The sequence below is a fragment of the Micromys minutus genome, assembly GCF_963924665.1.
Source record: "Micromys minutus genome assembly, chromosome: 4".
NCBI classification, from domain to species: Eukaryota; Metazoa; Chordata; class Mammalia; order Rodentia; family Muridae; genus Micromys; species Micromys minutus.
The window spans coordinates 30560205-30585127 of NC_137973.1; the positions used below are offsets into that span (position 1 = coordinate 30560205).

The 24923-nt window shown below is 43.4% G+C and overlaps 1 protein-coding gene across 3 annotated transcripts; it reads left to right on the forward strand.

The window, feature by feature from the left end:
* Nucleotides 1–753: 753 nt before the first annotated feature.
* CTSS (cathepsin S) lies at nucleotides 754–23528 on the forward strand. Of its 3 annotated transcripts, none has more exons than XM_080915170.1 (8): nucleotides 757–929; nucleotides 3110–3239; nucleotides 10127–10249; nucleotides 13458–13607; nucleotides 16596–16826; nucleotides 18101–18266; nucleotides 19922–20024; nucleotides 23118–23528. In XM_080915170.1, exons 1-8 carry the CDS (start codon nucleotides 904–906, stop codon nucleotides 23215–23217), a joined length of 1029 nt encoding a protein of 342 aa, XP_080771296.1. In that variant the 5' UTR covers nucleotides 757–903; the 3' UTR covers nucleotides 23218–23528. The 3 variants fall into 3 exon arrangements, with proteins under 3 accessions (XP_080771298.1, XP_080771296.1, XP_080771297.1); XM_080915171.1 differs by having other exon boundaries at nucleotides 758–929; nucleotides 3113–3239; XM_080915172.1 differs by lacking the exon at nucleotides 23118–23528 and having other exon boundaries at nucleotides 754–929; nucleotides 19882–20007.
* Nucleotides 23529–24923: the final 1395 nt, after the last annotated feature.

The window sequence follows — 24923 nt, forward strand, 5'->3', positions numbered from 1 at the left end:
TGGGAAGTGTTTTCTGAGAGGACAAAAAACTGTGTTCCAGAGATAGCCAAGGTTGTACCTCATGCTGCGGCTGTACTTGGTAATGTATAAGAATCATCTAGGTGGTGCTGGTTTTGAAGGCATGAAGGCGTCATGAAGAACAGCTGAAGCTTGGCACTGTGAGAGGCCATGGAAGGTCATTGGTGAAGGTGCAGCCTCAGTTGTAGTTGACAATCCAGCATTAAAGGGGTCATGCAAAGGATTTGAGGCTTGGCACCGTGAAGGGAGCCTATGAGAGGCTATTGGTGAATGTGTGAGCTAACTGTGCGTATATAACTGTGTGTTTTTGAGAGATAACTGTGTGATAGAGCTGTGTGTGTGTGTGAGTGTGTGTGTGTGTGTGTGTGTGTGTGTGTGTGTGTGTTGAAATACTTTGAACTAAAACAAAGAAAGTGCTGAGTAAGGATTAGACACAGCAGGTCACATATGACTTTATGACCTGTGTTAAAGGATAAAACGGGGTTTCCTAGAGAATCATAAAGGGAGCTGAGATTTGATGAGCCTGACCCAAAGGGCTTTATGACTAAACGTTTCCATCTCAGAACCAATGTGAATAAAATGGATCGCCAAAATAACACAAGGTCGGAGGAGAACTTTGTCCTGCTCTCCACTGTAGTCATTCTACTGATGACCTCTGCCCCGGAGCCCTCTGGACAGCTCCGTGTGCCCACACAGTCCCAAGGGGAGAAGGAGAGGGCTGGAGGCAGCTGCTCTGTTAAGTCTTTAAATGAAACCGAAATGAAAGTTCACTTCCTCATTGTGGATGCTTCGTGTGACAAGCTCCAATTTCTTTTTAGGCCCATTCCGACAAGCCTCCTGCTGCCTGAGACCTCTTTGGAGTGAGCACCACACTTCGGAGTGACCATGAGGACTCCTGCCCACCCTGCCATGTATGTACTGTCTGCTTGTTTTGTTTTGTTTTGTTTATATACCGTCTTAAGTACTCTATCTTCTCATCAGCCAGGCGCTGGGTTTTTTAATCTTTGCTTTCAGGAAGTAGGCTGAAAACAAAAATCATGTCACCCACTCACCTCCTGCTTTTCTGATTAGGAGGAGTCTGTTTGAGAGATTCCCGCTGGCCTAAATCTCTACGATGTGGTTGAAACCTGGTTTTCTGTGAAGCATGGTTTGAAGGCTCACATGGTTAAAAAGATTCAGGTTCAGCCGGGCAGTGGTGGCTCACCCTGTAAGCCCAGAACTCTGAGTTTGAGGCCAGCTACAGCCAGGGATACACAGAGAAACTCTATCTAAACAACATAAAATAATAATAATAACAATGATGACAATAATAAATCCAGTTTCAGGCGACTACTGAATTTCCGTTAAATAGAATTAGCTGTGTTTTTTTTTAGAGGCTGGGTCTCATCTCCTAAATTTGACTGCCTTAGAACTCGATATGAAGACCAGGGTGGCCTCAAACTTGTGGTACTCCCCCTGCCTCACCTCTGCCTCCTGAGTGCTGGGATCACAAGTGTGGACCATCATACCTCATGAGAAAACCTGTTTTGGGGTATCTTCTTTGAAACAAATATTTGATTTCTTGGGGAGAAATGTGAAAAAGAAAAATAATCCAAGGGTGTAAAAATCTAAGAGCTGAGTTGTTCTTTAGCTTTCGCTAAAGGCAAGCGAGCATTTATTTGGTAGTGAAAGTTGAGCTGTTTGGTTGTTTGTTTTGACTTTGGTGTTCACACTCTGGACAAGGGCCTCATCCATTCCAGGCAAATGTCATATTGTAGACTATATCCCAGCCCTATTTGTTGGTGTTGGAGATTTGATCTATGTGTGTTGCCTAAGCAGGCCTGGACCTCCCTTGTTGAAACAGTCCTCCTGCCTTGGCTTCCTACGAAGGGGCTAAAGGTATCTACCATTGTACCTGGCTTATTTTTGAAATTAAATTGTAACCAATATAAGAAAGGAGAGCAATTACACATATTAATGAGGTACTGTGTCGTATAGCCATACACACTATGTGGTGGTGATTTAAATATTTAAATGGCCCCTTTAGATAAATACATGTACTCATTATGAGGGTTTCTTTAAGAAAGGAGGAAGGGGTGGCAAAGAGATGGCTCAGTGGTTAAGAGCACTGACTGGTCTTCCAGAGGTTCTGAGTTCAATTCCCAGCAAATACATAGTGGCTCTCAATCATCTATAATGCAATCTGGTGCTCTCTTTGGCCTGCAGGTGTACATACAGATAAGGCACTCATATACATAAAATATAAATAAGAGAGAGAGAGAGAGAGAGAGAGAGAAAGAAAGAAAGAAAGTGGAAGGAGAACTCTCCTTAAGTAGATTTGTTAGAAAGTCCTGGGACATTCTTGGTTTTAACTTTGTGACTATGTTTGTTTGGAAAATTTTTTATTTTTATTTTTATGTGCATGGGTGTTTTGCCAATATGTGTGTATGTGCACCAAATGCATGCAGTGCCTATGGAGACCAGAAGAGGACAACAGCTTTCTGGAGAACGACAGCCGCAGGAAGATGGCTGCTGCAGTATGAGGGCAGGTCCTCTGGAAGAGCAGCCTCTTAATCACTGAGCCATCTCTCCAGCCCCATTTAGAAATTTTCTGGAGATCATCATCATTATTTCAGGACACTATCTGTCTACATAGCCCTAGCTGTCCTGGAACTCACTATGTAGACCAGGCTAGCACATGAGCTCTCAGAGATCCAGCTGCCTCTGCCTCCTGAGTTCTGGGATTAAAAGCATATGCCACTGCCCAGCTGAAGATCTCTTCTTAATGTATTAAAAGCACTACTATAGAATTTGACATAATTCCTTCTTCATCCCAAACATTCCAGGAAGTTACCTGCATCACTGACTTACAGGACTGTGTTCCTTTGATAGATGTTGTTCTTTTCTTTTGAGAAGACTTTTGAGAGTACATTGCAACACCTGCACCTGCAATCTTAGCACTTGTGATTTGGAGTCAGGCAGATTGCTACAAGTTCAAGGATAGCCTGGGCTACAGAGTGACCTATCTTTATAAATAAAGTGGAACAGAAGAGAACTATGAGATCAGATGCATACAGCTAACGGCTGTGCCTCCTCTGCGCCCTTCCCTAAGCAGATGGAGATGGCTGTTTTGGGTGCCCCTGGTGTGCTCTGTGGCAATGGAGCATCTGCAGAAAGACCCTACGCTGGACTACCACTGGGATCTCTGGAAGAAAAGCAATGGGAAAAAATACAAGGATAAGGTAAACGGGTTGCCGCCCAAGCAGGGTGCTATTGCTTAGTGCTCTGTTTTCCCATCCCCCGATGACATGTGAACAAGCAGTGTCTTCTACATGTATTGTGCACTTATTTTTGGCTAGATATTGCTTTGAATAGAAACGGGGTACATGCCTGTTGCTATGGAGTTCATGTTACTGTGTGAGAAGCTGTACTCAGTAATAGGGCACAGTGCTGATCGTGGAGAACAAGGAGAACGGATAAACAAGTCATGGATGACGTGGGGACCTGGAAGACCGTGGGGACGATGAGGGAAAGCCCAGCAGAGAAGGCAACATTAGAGCTGAGGATGGATAGAAAGGCCAACAGAGAAAATGGATGGGAGGAAGGGACTGTCCTGGCCAGGGGACATGTACAGAACTCTGAGGAAAGACAACGTTTGGCACATTTGAGGAACAGAAACCCTTGGCTGTAGAAATGGCACAGTGGGTAAAGTCCTGCCCAGAGGTATGAGGAACTGAGCTCAGTTCTCTGAAGCCCGTGTGAGTGCAGCAGTGTGTCCTCCTAACTTGAGGCGGAGAAACCGATTGTGAGCCATCCAGCCTGGAACATGCAGGGCCAAACAAGACTCTGTTCAAAGTGAGGAAGGGGAAGACCTGGACCTCCACATAAACCCTACTCACACCAATGCTCACACTAGTCCACATGCGCAGACACACACACACACACACACACACTCACACACACACACACTCACACACTCACTCACACACACACACACACACACACACTCACACATGTTCGTGTGCCAGGCATGTAGTACCTTTTAAGGACAGAAGAGGGTGTCAGATCACATGGAACTGGACTTACAGACAACTGAGTTGCCAGGTGGGTGCTGGAAATCAAACCTGGATCCTCTCTGTAAGAGCAAGCAGGCCTCTTATCTCCTGAACTATTCCTCCAGCCCAGTCTCTTCTCCCCATTTATCCATTTTGTCATGTGTATTAGTGATTTGCCTGCATGCATTAGGTACATTACATGCCTCCAGGTGCCAGGCCTCCATCCCCACACCTGAAGGCCAGAAGAAGGCATTAGCTCCTACAGAACTGAAGTTACAGGTACTTGTAAGCTACCACGTGGATGCTCTGAACCAAACCTGGGTTCTCTGCAAGAGCAGCAAGTGCTCTTAACCACTGAGTCAAACTTTCCAGCCCCCAATTTAAAAAAATACAATTAAAAAATATTTATTTTCTCTTTTTTAGATTTATATATTCATTTATTATAAGAACACTATAGCTGTCTTCAGAAACACCAGAAGAGGACATCAGATCTCATTACAGATGGTTGTGAGCCACCATGTGGTTGCTGGGAATTGAACTCAGGACCTCTGGAAGAGCAGTCAGTGCTCTTAACCACTGAGTCATCTCTCCAGCCCCTATTTTATTTTTAAGTATGTGTCTGTGTGTCTGTTCTTGCATGTGAGTGCAGGGACCTAGAGGACAGGCTCACAGCAGGTGGTCGTGAGCTGACTGATTCGGGAGCTGGATCAAACCTGTGTCCTCTGGCAGAGCAGGGCATGCTCATAACCATTGACCAATCTCTCCACTTGCATAAGTAATATTTTTAAAACTCTCTCCAGTCTCTGGCTCACAGAAGTGCTTCAAGATAGAATTTTGTGGGTTCCCCCACCCAGAGTTTCTTTATATGACATCCTTGGCTGTCCTGGAACTCCCTCTGTTGACCAGACTGGCCTCAGACTCACAGAGCTCCACCTGCCCCGCCTCCTGAGTGCTGGGACTAACGGTGTGTGCCACTATGCCCGGCTAGATGGCTCTTCTTAATTCTCTTTTTTGACTCTGTTCTTAGGCTTTATTTGAAAGCATGCTTGTTGCTTGATCTTGAACAAGTAGGCTCTGTAACTATATTTTTTTTCCAAGTTAACACATGACATTGAAATACCCATTAGTTTATCATTATTCCTAACTACCACGCTGTAGCAGTCCCTGCATCTCACTCCTGCCTGGCATCTGCGCCCTCAGGTCCCTGTCTTCCAGTAACTCTGCCTATGTCTACAAGTGTGGCTTCTGTATTTTATTATTTTGTCCATTAATTAATTAATTAATTAATTGGTTCTGTGGATGGAATCTGTGTGCTACACTCTGGGTGAATTAGATATTGGCAAAATATCTGTGAGATCCTGTGGCTAAGTGTCCTTCTCTGTGCCTGGATTATTAGCACAATGTGCTCAGGTTTGCCTATGTTGTTATGTATGACAGAACCCCTCCTTTTAAAAGGCTAAACAGCATTAGATTGTGTGTATATACCATGGTTTTTCTTTGTCCCTTTATCTTGATAAGACTCTGTATCTTCATCCTTGTGAATGGTGCAGTGAACATAAGACGTCGAGACTCTCTCCCATGTCTTGATTTCTTTTTGTTTCAATGTATATCCAGAATGGGGTGGGCTGCTAGATCATATGGGAGGTTTGTTTTTAGTGGATTAAAATGTCTGTGTTACATTTACTTGTTTACGATTGTGAATTGTGTGTGCATGTGTGGTGTGTGTGTGTGTGTGTGTGTGTGTGTGTGTGTGTGTGTGAATACCACAAAGCCTATTCTTCTAGTCATCTATGTTTTAAGTCTTCTTACTTACTTATATGCTTTATTTCTATGGGTAGCATGTAGTTTTGTCTACAGGACTTTGTGTTCCTGGCTGGATGCATGCTGTACGCACCAGTCCAGGAGCTGTCTCAGACCGAGGGTGAAACACACACACACACACACACACACACACACACACACACAAGCTTATTTTAAATATGCTTTTTAGCTCAACAGCTGAGCACATCTAAGCCTCCCACAGCCATTGTGCCCTTACCTTCAATCCTAGTTCAACACTAAATCTGCCCTCAGCTTAGTTGCCCAGTTGCCATCCGTGAAGCCATTGACCTCACTGCCCAAGACACTTTCGGGCTGCTTTCCCTTTCCACCTACATTTTCTCCTGTAGGTCTGAGTCTGCCCCCTCACAGCCCCCCAACTCCCTCAACCCCCAGATCCCCAACTCCCAATATCTTGATTCTTCTCTCCTTCTTCTTCACCTGCTGGAACCCATAAGTCCTGCCTCTTTCCACCCAACCACTGGCAACTGGCATTTTTATTGATAGATCGAAAAACAATTGGGGGCAAGGACCTTCAGTGCCAGTAACACAGATTGCTGATCAAAGCACCAGAACCACCGCCCCACATGTATTTGTGGCATGTGTCAACATATGTGAGTGTGTGAGTGAGTATGCACATGTGTGTGTGTGTGTGTGTGTGTGTGTGTGTGTGTTTGAGACAGAGTCTCCACATAGCTCTGGCTGTCCTGGAACTCACTGTGTAGACCAGACTGGCCTTGAATTGGCAGAGATCCCCCTGCTCTCTGCTCTGCTCTGCCTTCCAAGTGCTAGGATTAAAGGTATATGCCACCACATCAAACTCATGTTTACACTTTTATTGGTTTATTTTTTGTGTGTTTTCACACACACACACATGTTCTATGACTTGGGGAATTCTTGCCTTCCACCACGTGAGTTCGAGGTCATCACGCTTGGCCGCAGATGCCTTTGCCCGATGAACCATATCACGTCCTGTTTTTAATTCTTCATCACTTGTGATTCTTTTGTACCAGGTAAGGACCCAGTTTTATACGTCTGCATGTAGATCAAGATTCCCACACTGGCAGAGCGAGGAGGTTATTCTTTCTGTTTCAGTGTTTTTTGCATCTTGGCTAAGAGTCAACAGGCCAAAAATGCCTGTTTGTTTCTGGGTTCTCTGTTGTAGTACACGATCGGGCCTGTTGGCACTGTGGCCTGTGGTGCCTTTTGAGATGAGGTATTGATGCCTCCACATTCCTTTATATTACTCAAAACTTGCTGGAAGTTTGAGGTTATTGTAGCTCCATATAAACTTTCTAGTTTGTTCTATGTTCGTGAAGAGCTCTATTGGAATTTTAATGGGGATTACACTGAGTCTCCAGATTATTTTTGAGTAGTTTAGCCATTTCACTGGTCTAATTTCTCCAATCTCTGGATACAAGCAGTATATCACTCTGGATTTCTTTCACCACAGTTTTACAGTTTTTAGCATACAGCTGCCTCTGCAGAACTGCATGTTCTGTCTCTATGGATTGAATGAGCTATGGAAATACTCTTATCGGGCACATAGACCTGTCATCCCAAGTACTCAGGAGGTGGAGACAGAAGAATCAGGAGTTCTAGATTATACTTAGCTAGCTATGTAGTGAGTTAGAGAGTTTGAGGCCAGCCTAGAGGGCATCAGACCCTGTCTCAAAAAGGGGTAGTTGTGGCTGGCAATATGGGTCAGCAGGTGAAGGCACTTGCCACCATGCCTAATGGTGTGAACTGGGTCATCAGATCTCATGGTGGAAAGAAACAACTCCACAAGGTTGTCTTCTGACCTACACCCATGTGCTACAGACACACACACGTTTATACAAGCACACACCACTAAATGCTAAAGATTAAACAAAACAAGCACATCTAACCTACACACAAGTAAACATTAAAAAAATTACATGAGTGTATGGGTAGGGTACATGAGAGCAGGTATCTGAGAAGCTGAGGAGTGGGCATTGAATCCCCTGGAGCTAGTGTTCAAGGTGTGTAGAGTTACATCACCAACACCAGTGCTGGGACAGAACAGGACATGTGTCCTCTGCAAGAGCAGTGTGTACTTTTAACCTCTGAGTTCTCACTCCAGCCACATAGACTAGACTGGTTTTTATCTTAACATCCCCTACACAATACAATATAGCAACCTTATTATATTATATAAATATATTATATAAATAACCTAAAAATCAATTGAAGTGTGCATGTATTTATGCTCGTAGGTAGGTAAATTATTTAAAAATACTTCATTTGTTTATCTTTGGAGATGGTATCACTGTGTATTCATTGTGAATTATTTTATTTTTACTTTATGCATATGAGTGTTTTGACTTCATGTATGGCTCTGTCCATTGTGCATGTGGTGCGCACAGAGGTCGGAAGAGAACAGCGGGTCCCCTGAACTGGAGTTACAGTCTGCTGTGAGCTGCCCTATGGGTACTTAGAATAGAGCCTGGGTCCTCTGGAAGAGCAGGATGACTTCGAACTCTCAGGCATCCTCCTGTTTCACCTCTCTGAGTGTGAGCCATTACATTCAGCTTATGCCACTTAAGAAATCTGAGCATCCAAGGATGTTTGCTTTCTTGGGAAGCCTGGGCTCTAATCCCTCATGGTTCCCTGACAGACACTTGCCCTTGGCCTTTACTTCCTTGATAAAATGTAATGTTTCAAGTATGTTTTATGCATGTGTGTGGGCACTGTGCATATAAAGCTGGGCTCTCCTGCTTCAGCAACAAGCTCTCAGTGACTGAGTCGTCTCCCAGCTCAGGGACACAACGTTTAACAAGTATCCTACCTTAATAACTAACCTCCAAATTAACTTTTTCTTTTTCCTTTCCTTCAGCCTACTTAGATTTACTTTTTCTTATCCCACTTTTCTCCTCTAGAGTTTGGAATGTGTTCACTGAGTGCCCATTCCATCTCAAACGTGAGATCCTGTCTCAAAGAAAGAGGGAAAAAAATCAAAATAAAACTCAGAAGTATAATAGTTAAAATTCTGAAATGAATAATGGCGTGCTGGCTAGTTTCATGTCAACTTAGCACAGGCTCTGGTCACTGGAGAGGAGGAGCCTCATCTGAGAAAACGCCTCCATAAAATTAGGCTGCAGTCATAGTGCATTTTCTTAATTAGTGATTGATGGGGAGGACGCAGGGCATTGTGGGCGGTGCTGTCCCTGGACTGTAGTTCTGGGTTCTATAAAAACAAGCCATAAGGAATAAGCCAGTAAGCAGCACCCTTCCATGGCCTCTGCATCAGTTTCTGCCTCCAGGTTGCTGCCTTTTTTGAGTTTCTGTTCTGACTTTCTCTTCAGTGCTGAACAGTGATGTGGAAACATAAACCAAATAAACCCTTTCCAGGTTGTTTTGGTCATGGTGTTTTATCATAGAAATAGAAACCCTAAATGATGGCAAATAAGTATCAGAAAAAAATGAAAAAAAAAAAAAAAAAAAAAAAAAAAACCTCAAATAGCTAGAGAAGCAGAAACATAGTTAGCTACGTTGATTTTTCAGGAATGAAAAATAATCTTTTGGATATCTATATAGTTAGGTGTGAGGAACATTCAGGAGATGAGGCAGGGGGATTGCTGTGAATTTGAGGCCAGCCTAAGCTACAGTGTGAATTATTAGGACAGCCAAGGCTACATAACACGACTATGTCATTGAAAGAAAGAAAGAAACAAAGAAAGAAGGAAGGAAGGAAAGAAGGAAAGAAAGATCTAGAACAATTAGAACTTATTGCCTATAAAGGATATGCATCAAACACAAGTTTCTAACATTTGGAGTTTTAAGAAGTTTAAACTTCTAACATTTAAGTTTAAGTCAAAGTTACAACAAATATAAAAGGAAGAAGAGAAGGAAATTCATTGTGTGTATGATATATTAATAAGTATATAAAAATTAAAAGCAAGAATTTAAATTAAAAGGTGATTTTAGTAGTTGTTTTGGATGTATTCATTTGTTTATATGTTCTTAGACAGATCTATATTTAATAGAATACTATTTAGGGCAATAGAAAGATGGCTCAGCAGTTAAGAGCACCTACTGCTCTTGTAGAAGACTCAGGTTTGGTTTCCAACACCCACTTTGGGTAGCTCACAACCCATCTGAAACTCTAGCTCCAGAGGGTTCAGTGTCCTCCTCTGGCCTCTGTGGATACCTGCACCCACAAGCTCACACACACACACATGAGGGGCAGGTATTAAATAAGTTCACTTGCATTCTTTTTTTTTTTCTTGTTTCAGAATGAAGAAGAAGTACGCCGTCTCATCTGGGAAAAGAATCTGAGGTTTATAATGCTTCACAATCTGGAATACTCTATGGGAATGCATACATACAGTATGGGCATGAACCACATGGGAGACATGGTAGGTAAACCACAAGCAATCCTTATTTCATGAGTGGGCAAATGCCAGGCTGCATACACGGTGCTGTCCTCAGGGATCCGTGGAGCTCTGGCCCAGGCAGAACAGCCAAAGAGGTGCAGCTCTTCAAGGGGAATCTGGAGCAAGGCTGGGCCTTTTCCACAGTCACCACTGTCCTGGAGTTGGTGTCAGCAGGCGAATAGGGGCCAAGGTCAAAGCCACAGAGCAGGAAGTGGCTGTGGTAGGCTCTAGCACCCAGCTGGTTGGTCCAGGTCAAGGTCCAGATGAAAAGCCTCAGGAGAGAATGTTCTTCTCTTGAACTGACAGGTGCTCTCAGACCATCGTTGGTGAAATGGCTCATGCACTTTATTCTTTATGGAAAGAACCTTATAAACATTTTAGGGTATGTTGGGATCTAAAGGCAAATGCTTTCTATTGACTTGGTCTGAGATGTCAGGGATGCCTCATTTGCATGTAGAAGGACCTAAAGTGTTGTCCCTATGTGACTGATTGTCACAATACTCTCAATGGAGTGTCATGGTCACATGTTCCAGGACAGGAAGCTGGTCAGTAGATTTAAATGCCTACCATTTTCAATTAATGAGATTTTCCAGGCCTCCTGAATCAGCTCCACCTTACCAGGTTTTCTGTCTGGTGGCACAATCCACTGCCCCACAGGCAAGTGTAATTTTTGTGTCACCAAAAGTAATTTGAAGGCCAGAGAGAAGGCTTAGTGGTTAAGAACTCTAACTGCTCTTCAAGAGGTCCTGAGTTCAAATCCCAGCAACCACATGGTGGCTCATAACCATCTGTATTGAGATCAAATGCCCTCTTCTGGCATGTCTAGAGTTATAACAAATAAATAAAAATTTTAAAAGTAATTTGAAGGTACACTGGGATGTCAACAACAAGACCAAAGGAAACTGTGCAGCCAGGGCTGGAATCTGGGTCAGGACAGAGTTTTCATCTCCCATGGATGCAGAGCCCTAAACTTGATCTCCAGTACCACCTCCACCTTAACAAAGAGAGGTAAGGGCACTCATGTGCCCACAAAGCTAAAAAGCAATAGAACTGAAGGGCCTCAGAATCAGTAGACAAATTCTTTGTTTAGAAAAAGAAAGGAGCCTGGGGAGATGACTCAAAGCCAAAGCTCTGGCTGCTGTTGCAGAGGTCCTGAGTTCCATTCCCAGCACCCACTGGTGGCTCACGACACTCTATAACTGTAGTCCCATGGGATCTTCTGCTGGTACACAGATATAAATGCAGACAAAACACCAATATATAGAAATAAATATATACTTTTAAAAAAGGAAAGGAGAAGAAAGGAAAGATGTGGGTCCAGTGAGATGACTGCCAAGCCTTCAGCCTGAGTCCGACCTCCTCAGCCTCATGTGATGCAGGAAGAACAGACTTCCTCAAAGTACCTGTTGACTACCATGTGTGCAGTGGTGTGAGCACGCCCACATGCTAAATAACTAAAGTAGTGAGAAATTCTTATTTAGTCCTATTTTGGCCAATTTCTTTAAAAAAAAAAAAAAAACCCAAAACAAAAACACAAAGCCCCTCCCCTCTTTCTTCCCTGTCTGACATGGCCCCACACGTGTCCCCTGGCTGAAACAGTCATTGTAACTGAGAAGGCCCTGGAGTTCCTTCTTCTCCCACCTCCACCTCCAGAACGCTAGGGATCACAGTTCTGCCTTCCACAGTCCACTTACCAAGTCCCTTCTTTTCAGAAAATTAAAAACTTACAAAATACTATTGTTCTCCCATTTTAAAATAAACCTTTAGAATGCACTTTTAAAGTTTTTATGGTAAGTAACTACATTTGCCTAAGTGTACACTGGCACGTGGATAGGGCCCATCTCCTTTCTTACTGGGAGCATGTGGGAACATGGTGCCGCGGTCTCTCTTTTGTATATGTTGCTAGAGAGGCTTATGTGCACTGAACAGTCTCTGCCAGTTGCATCCCAGACCCTCCTCATTGGTTTTGGGGTTCCGGACTGTACAATAAAAAAGATATAATGCAGCCAAAATTAAGAATCACATTACTTTAAAAATAAAGACAAAATCCAGGCATGGGGAAGCGGCTTGCTGAGCCGGCTGTGGAGACAAGGATGTCCTGGCAGCTTGCTGGCAGCCAGTGTAGATCAAACTGACACAGGAGAGTCCGTATACCCAGGTTTACAGCACACAAGTGCACATGAGTACATGTGGAGTACACACACACACACACACACACACACACACACACACACACATGCACACCCACAGAGGCAAATAAAGAAATAAAAATAATTTTAAAATTCTAATGGGTTTGGAAAGGGGACATCCTTAGAAACCAATGTGTACTCAAATGCAGCTGTACCCTTTGCAGTTCTCTTAGGGAAAGCAGCTTGGCTTGCTTTATAAGATTCTGTCAATCAAAAGTCTGTAACTTCTGTTTTTCCCATGTTCTGTTTCTTGTTCCCTCTGTTTAAACTATGTTGCTGATGAAAAGTGCAAGATTAAAGAGATACACAGAGCCCTCCTCAGTCAGCACCCACAGTCACCTCAGTCAGCACCCACAGTCACCTCAGACAGCACCCACAGTTACCTCAGACAGCACCCACAGTCACCTCAGACAGCACCCACAGTCACCTCATCCAGCACCCACAGTCACCTCAGACAGCCAGCACCCACAGTCACCTCAGACAGCACCCACAGTCACCTCAGCCAGCACCCACAGTCACCTCAGCCAGCACCCACAGTCACCTCAGACAGCCAGCACCCACAGTCACCTCAGCCAGTACCCACAGTCACCGCAGACAGCACCCACAGTCACCTCAGTTCCCATAAACTGTTCATCTCCCAGTCAAATTATAATTACATGAGTACAACTACCACTCATTTTTCTTAGTTTTAAAATATATTTACATTTATAATTCTTAAGAAGAGAGAGAGAGAGAAAAAGAAAGGTAGATAGATAAATGGGGGCTAACCAGCAGAATAGCTCACCATGTAAAGCAACTTGCTGCCAAGCCTGACAACCCGAGTTCAATCCCTGGGACTCAGATGATAGAAGGAGTGAACTGATTCCTGAAAGTTGTTCCCTGACTTCCACATGGGAGCCATGGTACACCATGCCACAAACACGTGCACAGGGAAGGGAGGGACGGAGAGAGAGAGACGGAGGGAAGCACTAAGTGACACGTGATGTTTACTTGCTTTTTAGACCCCTGAAGAAATCATAGGTCCTATGGGCAGTCTGAGAATTCCCAGCCGCAGGCAGAAAACCCGAATTCTCAAGTCGAGCTCTAATCAGACATTGCCCGACTCTGTGGACTGGAGAGAGAAGGGCTGCGTGACTGATGTGAAATACCAAGTAAGTGTCACTGGCTTCTGCTGGCTGAGCATTCTCACTGTCTCACTTCCTGGCTGCTTTTGCTATTCCCATCTGCCCAAGAGTTTTGCTGTTATTTGATTTTAAGATTTCTTTTAAATTGTATTCGTTTATTTTTTTATTTTATGTGAGTACACTGTATCTCATTACAGATAGTTGTGAGCAGTCATGCTGTTGCTGGGAATTGAACCCAGACCTTTGGAAGAGCAGTCAGTGCTCTTAACCACTGCACTCTTAATCTCTAGCCCTTTTTATTTGTTTTTGTTAAGTTTTACTTATGACTTATTTCGGCTTAGAGATATAGCCCAAGCTGGCCTCAAACTCACAATGTAACCAGACTAACTTCCCTCCATATTTTGGGTCTTGGCCTCTCATCAAATATGTAATTTGCATACTTAACCTGCAAATCCATCCCTCCCTCCCACTTTCCAAGATAGGGTTCCTTTGTGTGGCTTGGAACTCCCTCTGTAGACCAGGCTGGCCTGATCTATGTATCTGCCTACCTCTGACTCCCAAGTGTTGGGATTAAAGGCATGTGCTGCAGCCATGCTGGCTGAGACACTTGCTGCTCTTCCTCCAGAAAACCTAAGTTTGGTTCTCAGCACCCACAACAAGGAACCCATAACCGCCCGTCACTCCAGCTTCGGGGGATCCAACACCCTCTTCTGGCTCTGTGGGTGCCTGCACATCTTTTTAAAGATTCTATGATAATGATGTCTGAAATGGTCATCCTATGGTCAAAGCCTTTTGCATCAGGCATCATTTTGAACAGCAACAATGGAGTTTGTGGATGCTTGTCACAAATGTCAATGGGCAGAGACAGACACTAAATCCTTTTAAAGCTTTTAGATTTATTTATTTTATGCAAGTGTTTTGGTTGTGCGTGTGTGTTTGTAACACATGCACAGAGCGCCTGCAAAGATCAGAAGAAGGCATCAGTTCCTTAGAACTGGAGTTACAGAAGGCTGTGAGCCACCACGTGGATACTGGGCACCAAAACTTGGTCCTCTACAAGAGCAACAAGTACTCTGAGCCACCTCTCAGGCCATAGAAAGGGAATCTTTCAGCTGCACTTTATTCTGAGAGGTAGCAACTGGAGAAGACACTGGATGAACATTCTAGAAATCTGCCTTTCATCTCATCTCTAGACAGCAGGCTTCATAAGGAGTGGAAATGGAGAACATCCATCACTGCCGAGCCTTGGCCTGCTGTGTCTATGGCTCTTGGTGATAAGCCTTCCGAGCATATCTTGTTACTTCTTGGGTAGTTGGTTTTCCTGTTTTCCAGGCGACTGACCCCTGCAGTCCTTGTGCAGTGTCACCTGGGACATATAGCACTGATTCTGAACCGCAAACCATTCACAGTGTGTCCTGGCTGCGCTGTTTGCAGTCAGGTTGCGCATGTGCCTTTCTTCGGTGCAATGTGCCCTTAGAACACAGCATAGGAAAGTGCCTGTCTCTGTCCCCCCTGTCTGCTCAATTGGCCCTGAGTTATTCTGTCTTTCAAAAATCACTTTCTTGTTGAATGAAATAAAGAAAAAGGAAAAAAGAGAAAGAAAAAGGAAAGAACATGATTGTTCCTAAGTATGGCTGTGGTGGACTAGGTTTATTGTAGACAAAAGGGAGAACATACCTGTGGCAGGGACATCCAGGAGAGTCCAGGGTGAACGTGGCCATGAGCCATTCCACGTGAGAAGAGAGAGCCAGGACAGTAAAGGACTGAGGAAAAGGATCAGGTAACCAAAATGGCTGGATTATATAGGGGAGGAAGGGCAACTGGTTAGGACAGCTGTTGCAGTAAATATTAAAAATAATAATAATAATTGGTTTATCTCTTTACCAGCCCTGTGGTCTCAGTCCTCAGGCCCGACCCTGATACAGAGCCGTGCACACCTCTGGCGCCTAGTCTGAGCTGCTACCTTGGCCGAACTTGTCCGCACATCTCCCTTCCCTTGGCGGTTTACTACTGCCTGTTCTCCACCTCTGTCCTGGGGTGTTTCTCTACCCCAAATCCCACAAAGACAACTCTCTACAGCCTGATAGCTTTTCATACAGGTTTATATATTCAACTCTCAATCTATAAACCCTCTATACAACAAGATTGCATCAAATAGACAAAGATACAAACTGCCCTTTTATATGAGATATTAGACTTGTAAAATCCTTAATGTTCATAGCTTTTTAACACCAATCAATATCACCTGGGTCTAGCTGGTCCTTGGGAAGCTCCATGTCGCCACGACCTTCACCTTCTGTCATCTGACCTCTGACCTTCTCAGCCCTCTCTACCTCCCTCACCCTGCCCAGTCACTGGCTTTCCTCTGATTTACGAATTAAGACGGGAAGGTTCAGATGGAGTCATGTGACTAGGCAGCCCTTCTTGGGGAAGTGGAATTAACATTAAAATACAAACAGCTTGGTCCATAGTCCTCTACCCCTGCATGGTATATGACTGTGGACCCCAGCGCGCTTGGAATAAAAATCCTCTTGCAGTTTGCATCAAGAAAAAAAAAAAAAAAACAGCTTCAGGACAATCTACAGGCAGCCCAGTGCCTGAGCTGGGGGAAGTTTAGGGCAGTGGCAGGTTTTGTAAGCCATACTCTGTAATAGGTGGGAGACTGAGGGCTACTGGATGGACATGGTGTCAGTATGTTAAATAGGCACCTTAGCTGTTTGAGTCCTAACTAACCCTTATGGCATCTGTCTTCTTAGGGAAAAATGGTTGGGACTTTGCCCATGTTCTGTGCCCACTATCAGTGCATTCAAAATGCCTGCTATGACCTGACACTCTCCCTACCAGGGCAGGTCCTTGCCTGGAGACTGTCTGCCTTCTAGTGGTCTAAGAAAGAAGGGGGCCTCAGTGTGTGTTCGGGGGGTGTGGGGGGTAAGGAGGCTCTTCCTGGCAGAGCTGGAGCTGCCTTCTGCACTGTGGAAGTCATACTGATTCCAGATGGATTCTTCTCTGTTTCAGGGTTCTTGTGGTGCCTGCTGGGCTTTCAGTGCTGTGGGGGCCCTTGAAGCTCAGCTGAAACTGAAAACTGGCAAACTGGTGTCTCTCAGTGCTCAGAACCTGGTGGATTGCTCAAGCGAAGAAAAGTACGGGAATAAAGGCTGCGGGGGTGGCTTCATGACGGAAGCGTTCCAGTACATCATCGATAATGGAGGCATTGAGTCAGAAGCTACCTATCCCTACAAAGCCATGGTGGGTCACGTTTGTCCCCCAAGACTTAGTTCTTCACCACTGCCATGCTGGCACCACCAAAGTACTGCCTGACCCCTTCCAGAGCCCCACCCGCAGCTCATCAAGAATTCTCTTTGAAATGCAGTGACCTTCTTAATCTAGCCCTGGGGTTTTGGGTTGTTGTTTGTTACAGAGTCTTACAATGTAGTCCAGGCTTGTCTCGAACTCACTACATAGCTAAGTAGGCTCTGAAATCCTGTTCCTCCTGCCTTACCTTCTTAATGTTGAATTATAGGGTTTGCCGCTACTCCCAAGACAGAAAACATTTTCAATCAAGCATCATTCATATTTAAATGCAGACTCAAAGAATGGTAACAATGCCTCCTGTTATTATCTGATATTTAGCTTTTTAGTGCTGCAACCCTCAATGTCCAGTGATATTGATCTTGATTTTCAGGTCAAGAGCTAGCTCATTCTCCCACTTAAAGGGCTCAGCGATGTTATTCCCATCCCCTTTTCTTATTTTTTTTACAAATTCTGTTAAGTAAAAAAAAAAAAAAAAAAAAAAAGGAAGAAGAAAAGATAAAAATAAAAATAGCACTTAAAAGCTGACAAGATGGCTTGTCAGGTAAAGTGACTTGTGGTCAAACCAAGCTTGATGACCTAAGTTTAATCACTGATCCCAGGGAGAGTACCAAATCCTTAAGTCATCCTCTGACCCCCACACTCATGAATAAATGCAATAAACTCCCACTTTCAATAATTACCAATCAAAAGCACCTTCCTTAAACAGTATTGCTTTGGTTTATTTCTTTAGCTTCTTTTTCTATTATGATTTTTGAGAGGAAACACAGGTACATATTCAACAAACATACACCTGTAACTTCTGGGTTTTCTTTGTTTTATCTTTTGCTTCTGAGACACACTCACACTATGTAGTTGTGGGTGGCCTGGAACTCACTATGTAGACCAGACTGGCCTGGAACTCTCAGAGATTCACCTGCCTCTGCCTCCCTGGTGCTGTCTTTTGAGTTTTGTTTGTTTTGTGCTGTCTCACAGCTCCAGCTGGTCCAGGGCTTGGATTATAAACCCAGGCCACTTGAATCAATGTTTACAAACAGAAAAACCCAGAACAAAAGAAGAAAGATGGGTGGGGTGGGGTGGGGAGTATCCTAGTCCTAGTCAGTTGAAAAGGGTGAAGGAAGTAGGGAGGGGTTGAAGAGATGGGGTGGGAGGAGGGATGTCATTGGAGATCCAGAAAATTGAAGTAGACTTTATGGTTTGGCTTTTTGTAGGATGAAAAGTGTCACTATGACTCTAAAAACCGAGCTGCCACGTGTTCGAGGTACATTGAGCTCCCCTTCGGTGATGAAGAAGCCCTGAAAGAAGCAGTGGCCACTAAAGGGCCTGTCTCTGTGGCCATTGATGCCAGCCATTCCTCCTTCTTCCTCTACAAAAGTGGTAAGAATGAGGCACTAGCCTCTTATTTGCTACCCTTAACATAGATCGAGCATCTGGTACCTCATTCTAACTGGTGAGTCCTACTGGTTAAGACTTATTAGCACCACTACATTAGTGATCTCTCTCATTTAATCCACACAGTAATCCTAATTTACACCCGAATCCTCCATGGAAAAGTTAATCTGCCTTGAGTCTAAAGAGGTAACTCCGTGGTTAAGAGCACTTGTTGTGGTTGCACAGGACCCAGGTCTGAGTCCCACACAAAGGCTCACCATCTCCTCAGGCACCAGGCAAAACATTGCCGCACATAAAATAATAAAAAATCAATCTGAAACCAAAATTAAAGAAAAGAAAGTTAACCTGCCTAAGGCACTCAGGCTGAAGTGGTGGAGTGAGGGTTAAAACCATGAGATTGGAAACTATGTTGTTGGCTACATAATTCACAGAGGAAAGATGAGTCACTGCTGCTATGTGCAGTGGTCCTGTCTATATATAATCCCAGCATTCCGGAAGTGGGAGGTGGGAGGACGTGGGTGGGGCTGGGGGAGGGACAGGGGATGAGAAAGTTGATGCCTGCCTAGGCTACTCCATCAAAAAGCCAAAACAAAACGAACAAGAAAAAAAGAATAAGGTTTTTTTTTTTTTTTTAAATCCACAAAGAGTGCAGTATATAAAAATCAAGAAAGCAATTCCACTTCCAACTATGGGGAGGAGCTAATAATGAATTTATCCAGAGAGCAGAAGAGTGCTGTAGAGAGACTCAAAGTGATACACACACAGGTGAAAGCCTTAGCTTTATCCTCTGTTTACAGAATGAAGAGTCAGACATCAAGAATATTCTTGAGAGAACTAGGCAGACTAATCCTAAAGAGCTCATGAAGCCATGAAAACCCTCAATAGCCAAAGCCATTTTAACAAAATGAGCAAAGCCAGAGGCATCCCAATATATAACTTGAGAAGGTACTCCTGAGTTGCAGCAGCCAAACAGCATGGTGTCAGCATAAAACCAGATCAACAAAACAGAATGGCAAGACCCTGTATCAAGAGCACAGCCAGGGGCTGGAGAGATGGCTCAGTGGTTAAGAGCACTGACTGCTCTTCCAGAGGTCCTGAGTTCAATTCCCAACAACTACATGGTGGCTCACAACCATCTGTAATGAGATCTGATGTCCTCTTCTGGTGTGTGTGAAGACAGCTACAGTGTACTCATATAAATAAAATAAATAACTCTTTAAAAAATTGTATATGCATACCATCATACAAAGCTCAGTAACTCGGTCCCCCAGTGCCCACCAAATGCAGAACTCTGTATTATGTACAGAAGAAAGCTACAATATGCTCTGAGGAACATTTAATTTAGAAAAGGCTCAAAGTAGACAAAACAATTTATAAATTTATACAAAGAAATGTAACCAATTGTACATAAATTAAGAAAATTAGAAAATACGGTGAATAGGTATAATAAATGTCTGAGGGATCTATGGGTCAGTCTCAACTTGTCAGGGAAACTAAGTATTGATGACAATTACAGTGTCTAAGTCACCTTGTCGTATCCCCGAGTATGTTTTATTATCCAATAGTACTTGCTTATTTCCCATCCGTGTTTGATTCTCAGGTGTCTATGATGACCCCTCCTGTACCGATTTGATTCTCAGGTGTCTATGATGACCCCTCCTGTACCGAGAATGTGAATCATGGTGTTCTCGTGGTTGGCTATGGGACTCTTGATGGGAAAGACTACTGGCTTGTGAAAAACAGGTAATACATTATTAGCACACTAGTGCTGGCTTTATTGTCAGGACTGGAGGGCACATCAGCAAATACACTCTTGCTGTTAGGATGCTGGTCACCATAGCAACAAGGATGCACATTTATAGCTTCTTTTAAAGCCCCCAGGGAAATTACTCACTGCCCCACCGTGGTGGTTTGGATGAGAATGGCCCTCATAGACTTATATATTTGAATGCTTAGTTATCAGGGAGGCGATATTTGAGGAGGATTAAAATGATTAGGAGAGGTGGCTTTGAGGTTTCCAAAAGCCAGGCCAAAACAAATCCCTGTCCCTGTCCCCTGAGACCTTCCCCCAGCTACTTGCAGATCAGGATGTAGCTCTCAGCCATTGCTTAGTGCCATCATGCTTCCTGCTATGCTGATAATAGACTGATGTCCTGAAGCTGAAAACCAGCCCTAATTAAGTGTCCTCCTTTATAAGAGTTGCCTTGGTCATGGTGTCTCTTCGTGACAGCAATAGGACAGTGACTAAGACACGCATCTTCATCTTTGTTTTCTATAACAACTTTCTTATTATTATGTTTTATCATATCATTAATGTTTTGAGATAGGGTCTTGCTATTACTCCTAGCTGGCCCAGAACTCACTATGTGCTCCAGGCTGGCCTTGAACTTGCAGCCATCCTTTGTCTCTGCCTCCCAAATACTGGAATTACACATGTACACTGCCATTCACCATTCTGCTTTTCTTACCATTCCTTGCCTGCTCCTTTTATGCTCTGTAGAACATTCAAGTTTCATTTGACAGTGTTAGGGCTTAAGCCCGGGCCACAAACATGCTCCTCTGAACCATACCCACAGCCCTTCCAGCCCCTCTTAGGAGCACTGTTACTATAGATAGACCTTGAATGTTGGTGTTCCCTACTGCCCCAGGGACACAGATGTTACTTCTGACTTTGTCTCCATCATTTTAGTCATGATTTTACCATAACCTGTAGGATGGAGTCCTTCAAATCTCTTCCACTACCTGTAGCACTGACCCACAGCTTCACTCTTACCTGGTCACAGTGACTCTGACAATTTACTTTCTCCAAACTCAGTATGGCCAAAGAATTCAGTTCTCTCTCTACATACTGTTTCCTCCAGAATTTTCCATATCAGTACATCATATTATTTAACATTGTTACCCAAAATATAGTATGGTATTGAGGCCTCAATATACTATACCAGACTCCTAGACCTTTCCAAGGCCAATTGAGTTACAAGACAAGAAGAATTCCCATCAAAAGCTGTCTTGGAGTCTGCCTCTTTTCTATGTCTTCTCTGTTTCAGACAGCTCTTGCCCAGCTCTTGTTTGAGCCTGAGCACCAATGCTCTTCTTATTTTATTTATTTATTTTATTGCTGTGTATGTGAAAGTGACTGGTGTGTGGGAGGTGCATATGGGGTGGGTGTGGTGTGGGTATGAGAGGGTATGAGTGTATATATCTGGATTTTGAAGATTGGATCCAAGTCACCAGGCTTCCTGGCAAGTGCTTTCACCCATTGTCTTAGTTACTTCTCCGTTGCTGTGATAAAGTTCCATGACCAAGACAAAGGAAAGGTTTATTTGGAGCTTATGACTCCTGAGGGGTAAGAATCCATCACCATCGCAGCAGAAAGCTGTGCGCAGCCTCCGGCAGGCAGCAAACACAGCAGCCGAAGAGACAAAAGCTCACTTCTTGAACTGCAGGCAAGAAGCAATGAGAGCAAACTCAAAGTGGTGTGCATCTTTAAGCTCTCAAAACCAGTCCTCAGTGACACTTCCTCCAGCAAGGCCACAACCCCCAAACCTGCCCAAAGAGGACCATCAACTGAGGACAGCATATCCAGATGCCAGAGAATATGGGGAAGAGGAAGGGCTCCTTCAAACCACCACACTGGCTGGCCCAGTGGCTAAAGGCACTTGTCAGCCTTACAACATGAACTTAATCTACAGAACCTACACGGAGAAGGAGAGAGAACTAGGTCCTATACATTGTGCTCTGACCTTCATTCACATATGCCTTCCCTATATAGATAGTAAGAAAATAAAAACTGTGTGTCTAGAGAGATGGTTTAGTTGTTAAGAGCACTGGCTGTTCTCTCAGAAGTCCTGAGTTCAATTCCCAACCTCTATATGGTGGTTCACAACAATCTATTTAATTTGATTCCCTTTCTTGAAAAACCAAAGGGAAGGGGAGGAAGGTGTTTCTCAAGAAATGTGTATGCTGGAAAGTCATTATCCTCAAGCCAGACTTTGTGGCACACAATACTTGTAAGGGGTGAAATCAGAAAAGTTAAGATTTAAGGTCAGTCTCAGCTATATGATAAGTTTAGGGCTAGCCTGGGCTTCATGTGACTCTTGTCTAATAAAAAATTCATTACCTATGATCCTATTGGGCAAAAACATTTAGAGATAGAGCTTTATAAACAATATACTCTTTCCTTGCAGAAGGCATGCCTAGAAGCACAGATGGATCTTATATTATTGACCTTAAATATAAGTATGTTCAATAATATGCAACTAGTGTGTGTGGTGGGCCACACCTGTAATCCCAGGGCTGGAAAGTCAAGGCTGGAGAATTGCTGAGCTTGCAGCTAGACTGGGTGACATAGAAAGACTTTGTCTAAACAAAATGAAAAACAAAAAATAAAACAGAAAGCTAAAATGAAGTCTGGAACTGTAACATCCACCCTTAATTCCAACACTCAGAAGATAGAGCCTGGTCCACATACAATATTCCAGGCCAGCCATGGCTACATTGTCAGACCCTGTATAACACACACACACACACACACACACACACACACACGTAAAGCTGGTTCTGTGGATAAGAGCACTGAGCACTGGCTGTTCTTCCAGGGGGCCTAGGTTCAATTCCCAGCACCCATATGGCAACTCACAACTGTAACTCCAGTTTTAGGGGATTAGACACAGACATACACATGCAGGCAAATCACCAATGCAGATAAAATAAAATTAATGGATTGATTGATTGACTAAACAGATGTATATATTAATATTTTAGAAGAAGCAAAGAGATAAAAATATAGTTTTATTATATTATTTTGTAATTAGTGTGTTTTTTCTCTTTTTATAGTTGGGGCCTTCATTATGGTGATCAAGGATATATTCGGATGGCAAGAAATAATAAAAATCATTGCGGGATTGCTAGCTATTGCTCTTACCCCGAAATTTAAAAAATTTCTTCTTTTTCTAACGAGTCACAAAGATGGACTATACTTAACTTTGCCTACTCTATCCAGAGGAACCAAGTGTGTGTCATAATCAATGTGTACTTACAGCACTAACTAGGTTATAGCTTGTTTGCTTTATAACTTTGCCTCTCTCTGAAAAGTCTATAAACAAGAATATACTGTAGATGGAGCTCTGTCAGAGTCTGTCTCCAGGATAGTCTTTCTAAACTTAACCCGTTGTCTAATGTTTCTTCATAACCGTTTGTAACATGATATCCCCAAAGTGCTTAATAAAATCTGTAATTTCAAATCTCTATTATGTCATAAATTACTTTTTTCAAGTCGTTCTTTGATAACATTTATACCCTATCATAAACAAGGCTATGTTAGTGATGAGCAATAGCTACTGTGATGAAGAAAACATTGTTGTAAAGTTGCTATAAAAAAATGACAGGTGTAGTGAGACATCTCAGCATTCTGGAGGCAAGGAAGGCAGATCTCTGTGAGTTCAAAACCAGCCTGGTCTACAAAGTAAGTTCCAGGACAGGAAAGAGAAACCCTGTCCTGAAAAGCTAGAAACAAAGGAAAGCAGGCAAACAAACAGAACACAATGCTTAAGAGCAGAAAAGTGGAGAGGGGAGAAAGTGGGGAGAAGAGAAAGAGAGAAAATACAGGAGGGGTTAATATCTGTCTCTCTCACAAGGTTCTGATAAAAGCAATGTAATGCTAGATGTTAAATTTGGAAATTCTTGGAAGTTTATAAATGTGAGAAGAATACACGAGAAAATGCTAGAGCAAGATTTCTACCATTTTTGATCCTGAAAACAAGACTCTAGTATTCTAGTCTTCATTATTCTTCTCACCGAATTATGGGTGACTGTAGCAGTAAATATTACAAATGGTGGCAACCGGTCCCAGCATGACACTGTGCCACACTACCCCGTCTACTCTCTAGCTCCAGCAGTCTCTCCACCCCCATTGCTAGCCACCTTCTCCTGGCTATCTCTCTCCCAGCCAAGAGCTCTGCTCACACTCCCAGCAACCTGGTAAAAAACTCTAGGGTCCCAGCTGCTCCCTGTCTCAGACTCTGCTCACATTCCCTGCAACTGCCACGCCCCACCCTGTGTTCATCACAACTCCCACCACCTCAACAAATTCAAAACTCCAGAAACTTGAAATTTAACAATCAGATTTACCTCGGTAATTATCTCAGTAAATTTACACTCTGCAAAATGTCCACACAATAAACTCAGAGCCAATTGATATAATTTGCCGACCTAGATAAGACAAACTGTCCTATAATAATTCCTTATAAGATATTCATAACTACCTGTGGCTGATTGAAGCCACACACGCACATTAAAAGTTTTAAGCTATTTCTTTGTTCATTGTTTTTGTTTTGTTTTGAGACAGGGTTTCTCTATGTAGCCCTGGCTGTACTGGAACTCGCTTTGGAGACCAGGTTAGCCTTCACCACAGAGATCTGCCTGCCTCTGCTTCCCGAGTGCTGGAATTAATGGCGTGTGCCACCACAGTCCAGCTTTAAAAACAGAAATAAAAATCTAAGTAAGCCGTCTGGTAGAGCAACCGATTTCCTCAGAGGCATCGTTAACCGGATGGGGTGGGTACTAAACAGCACACGGAAAATCTAACAATAATCTAAAAATAATAAAATCTAAAGGCAGAAAACAGCCAAAACGGTGTGTGGG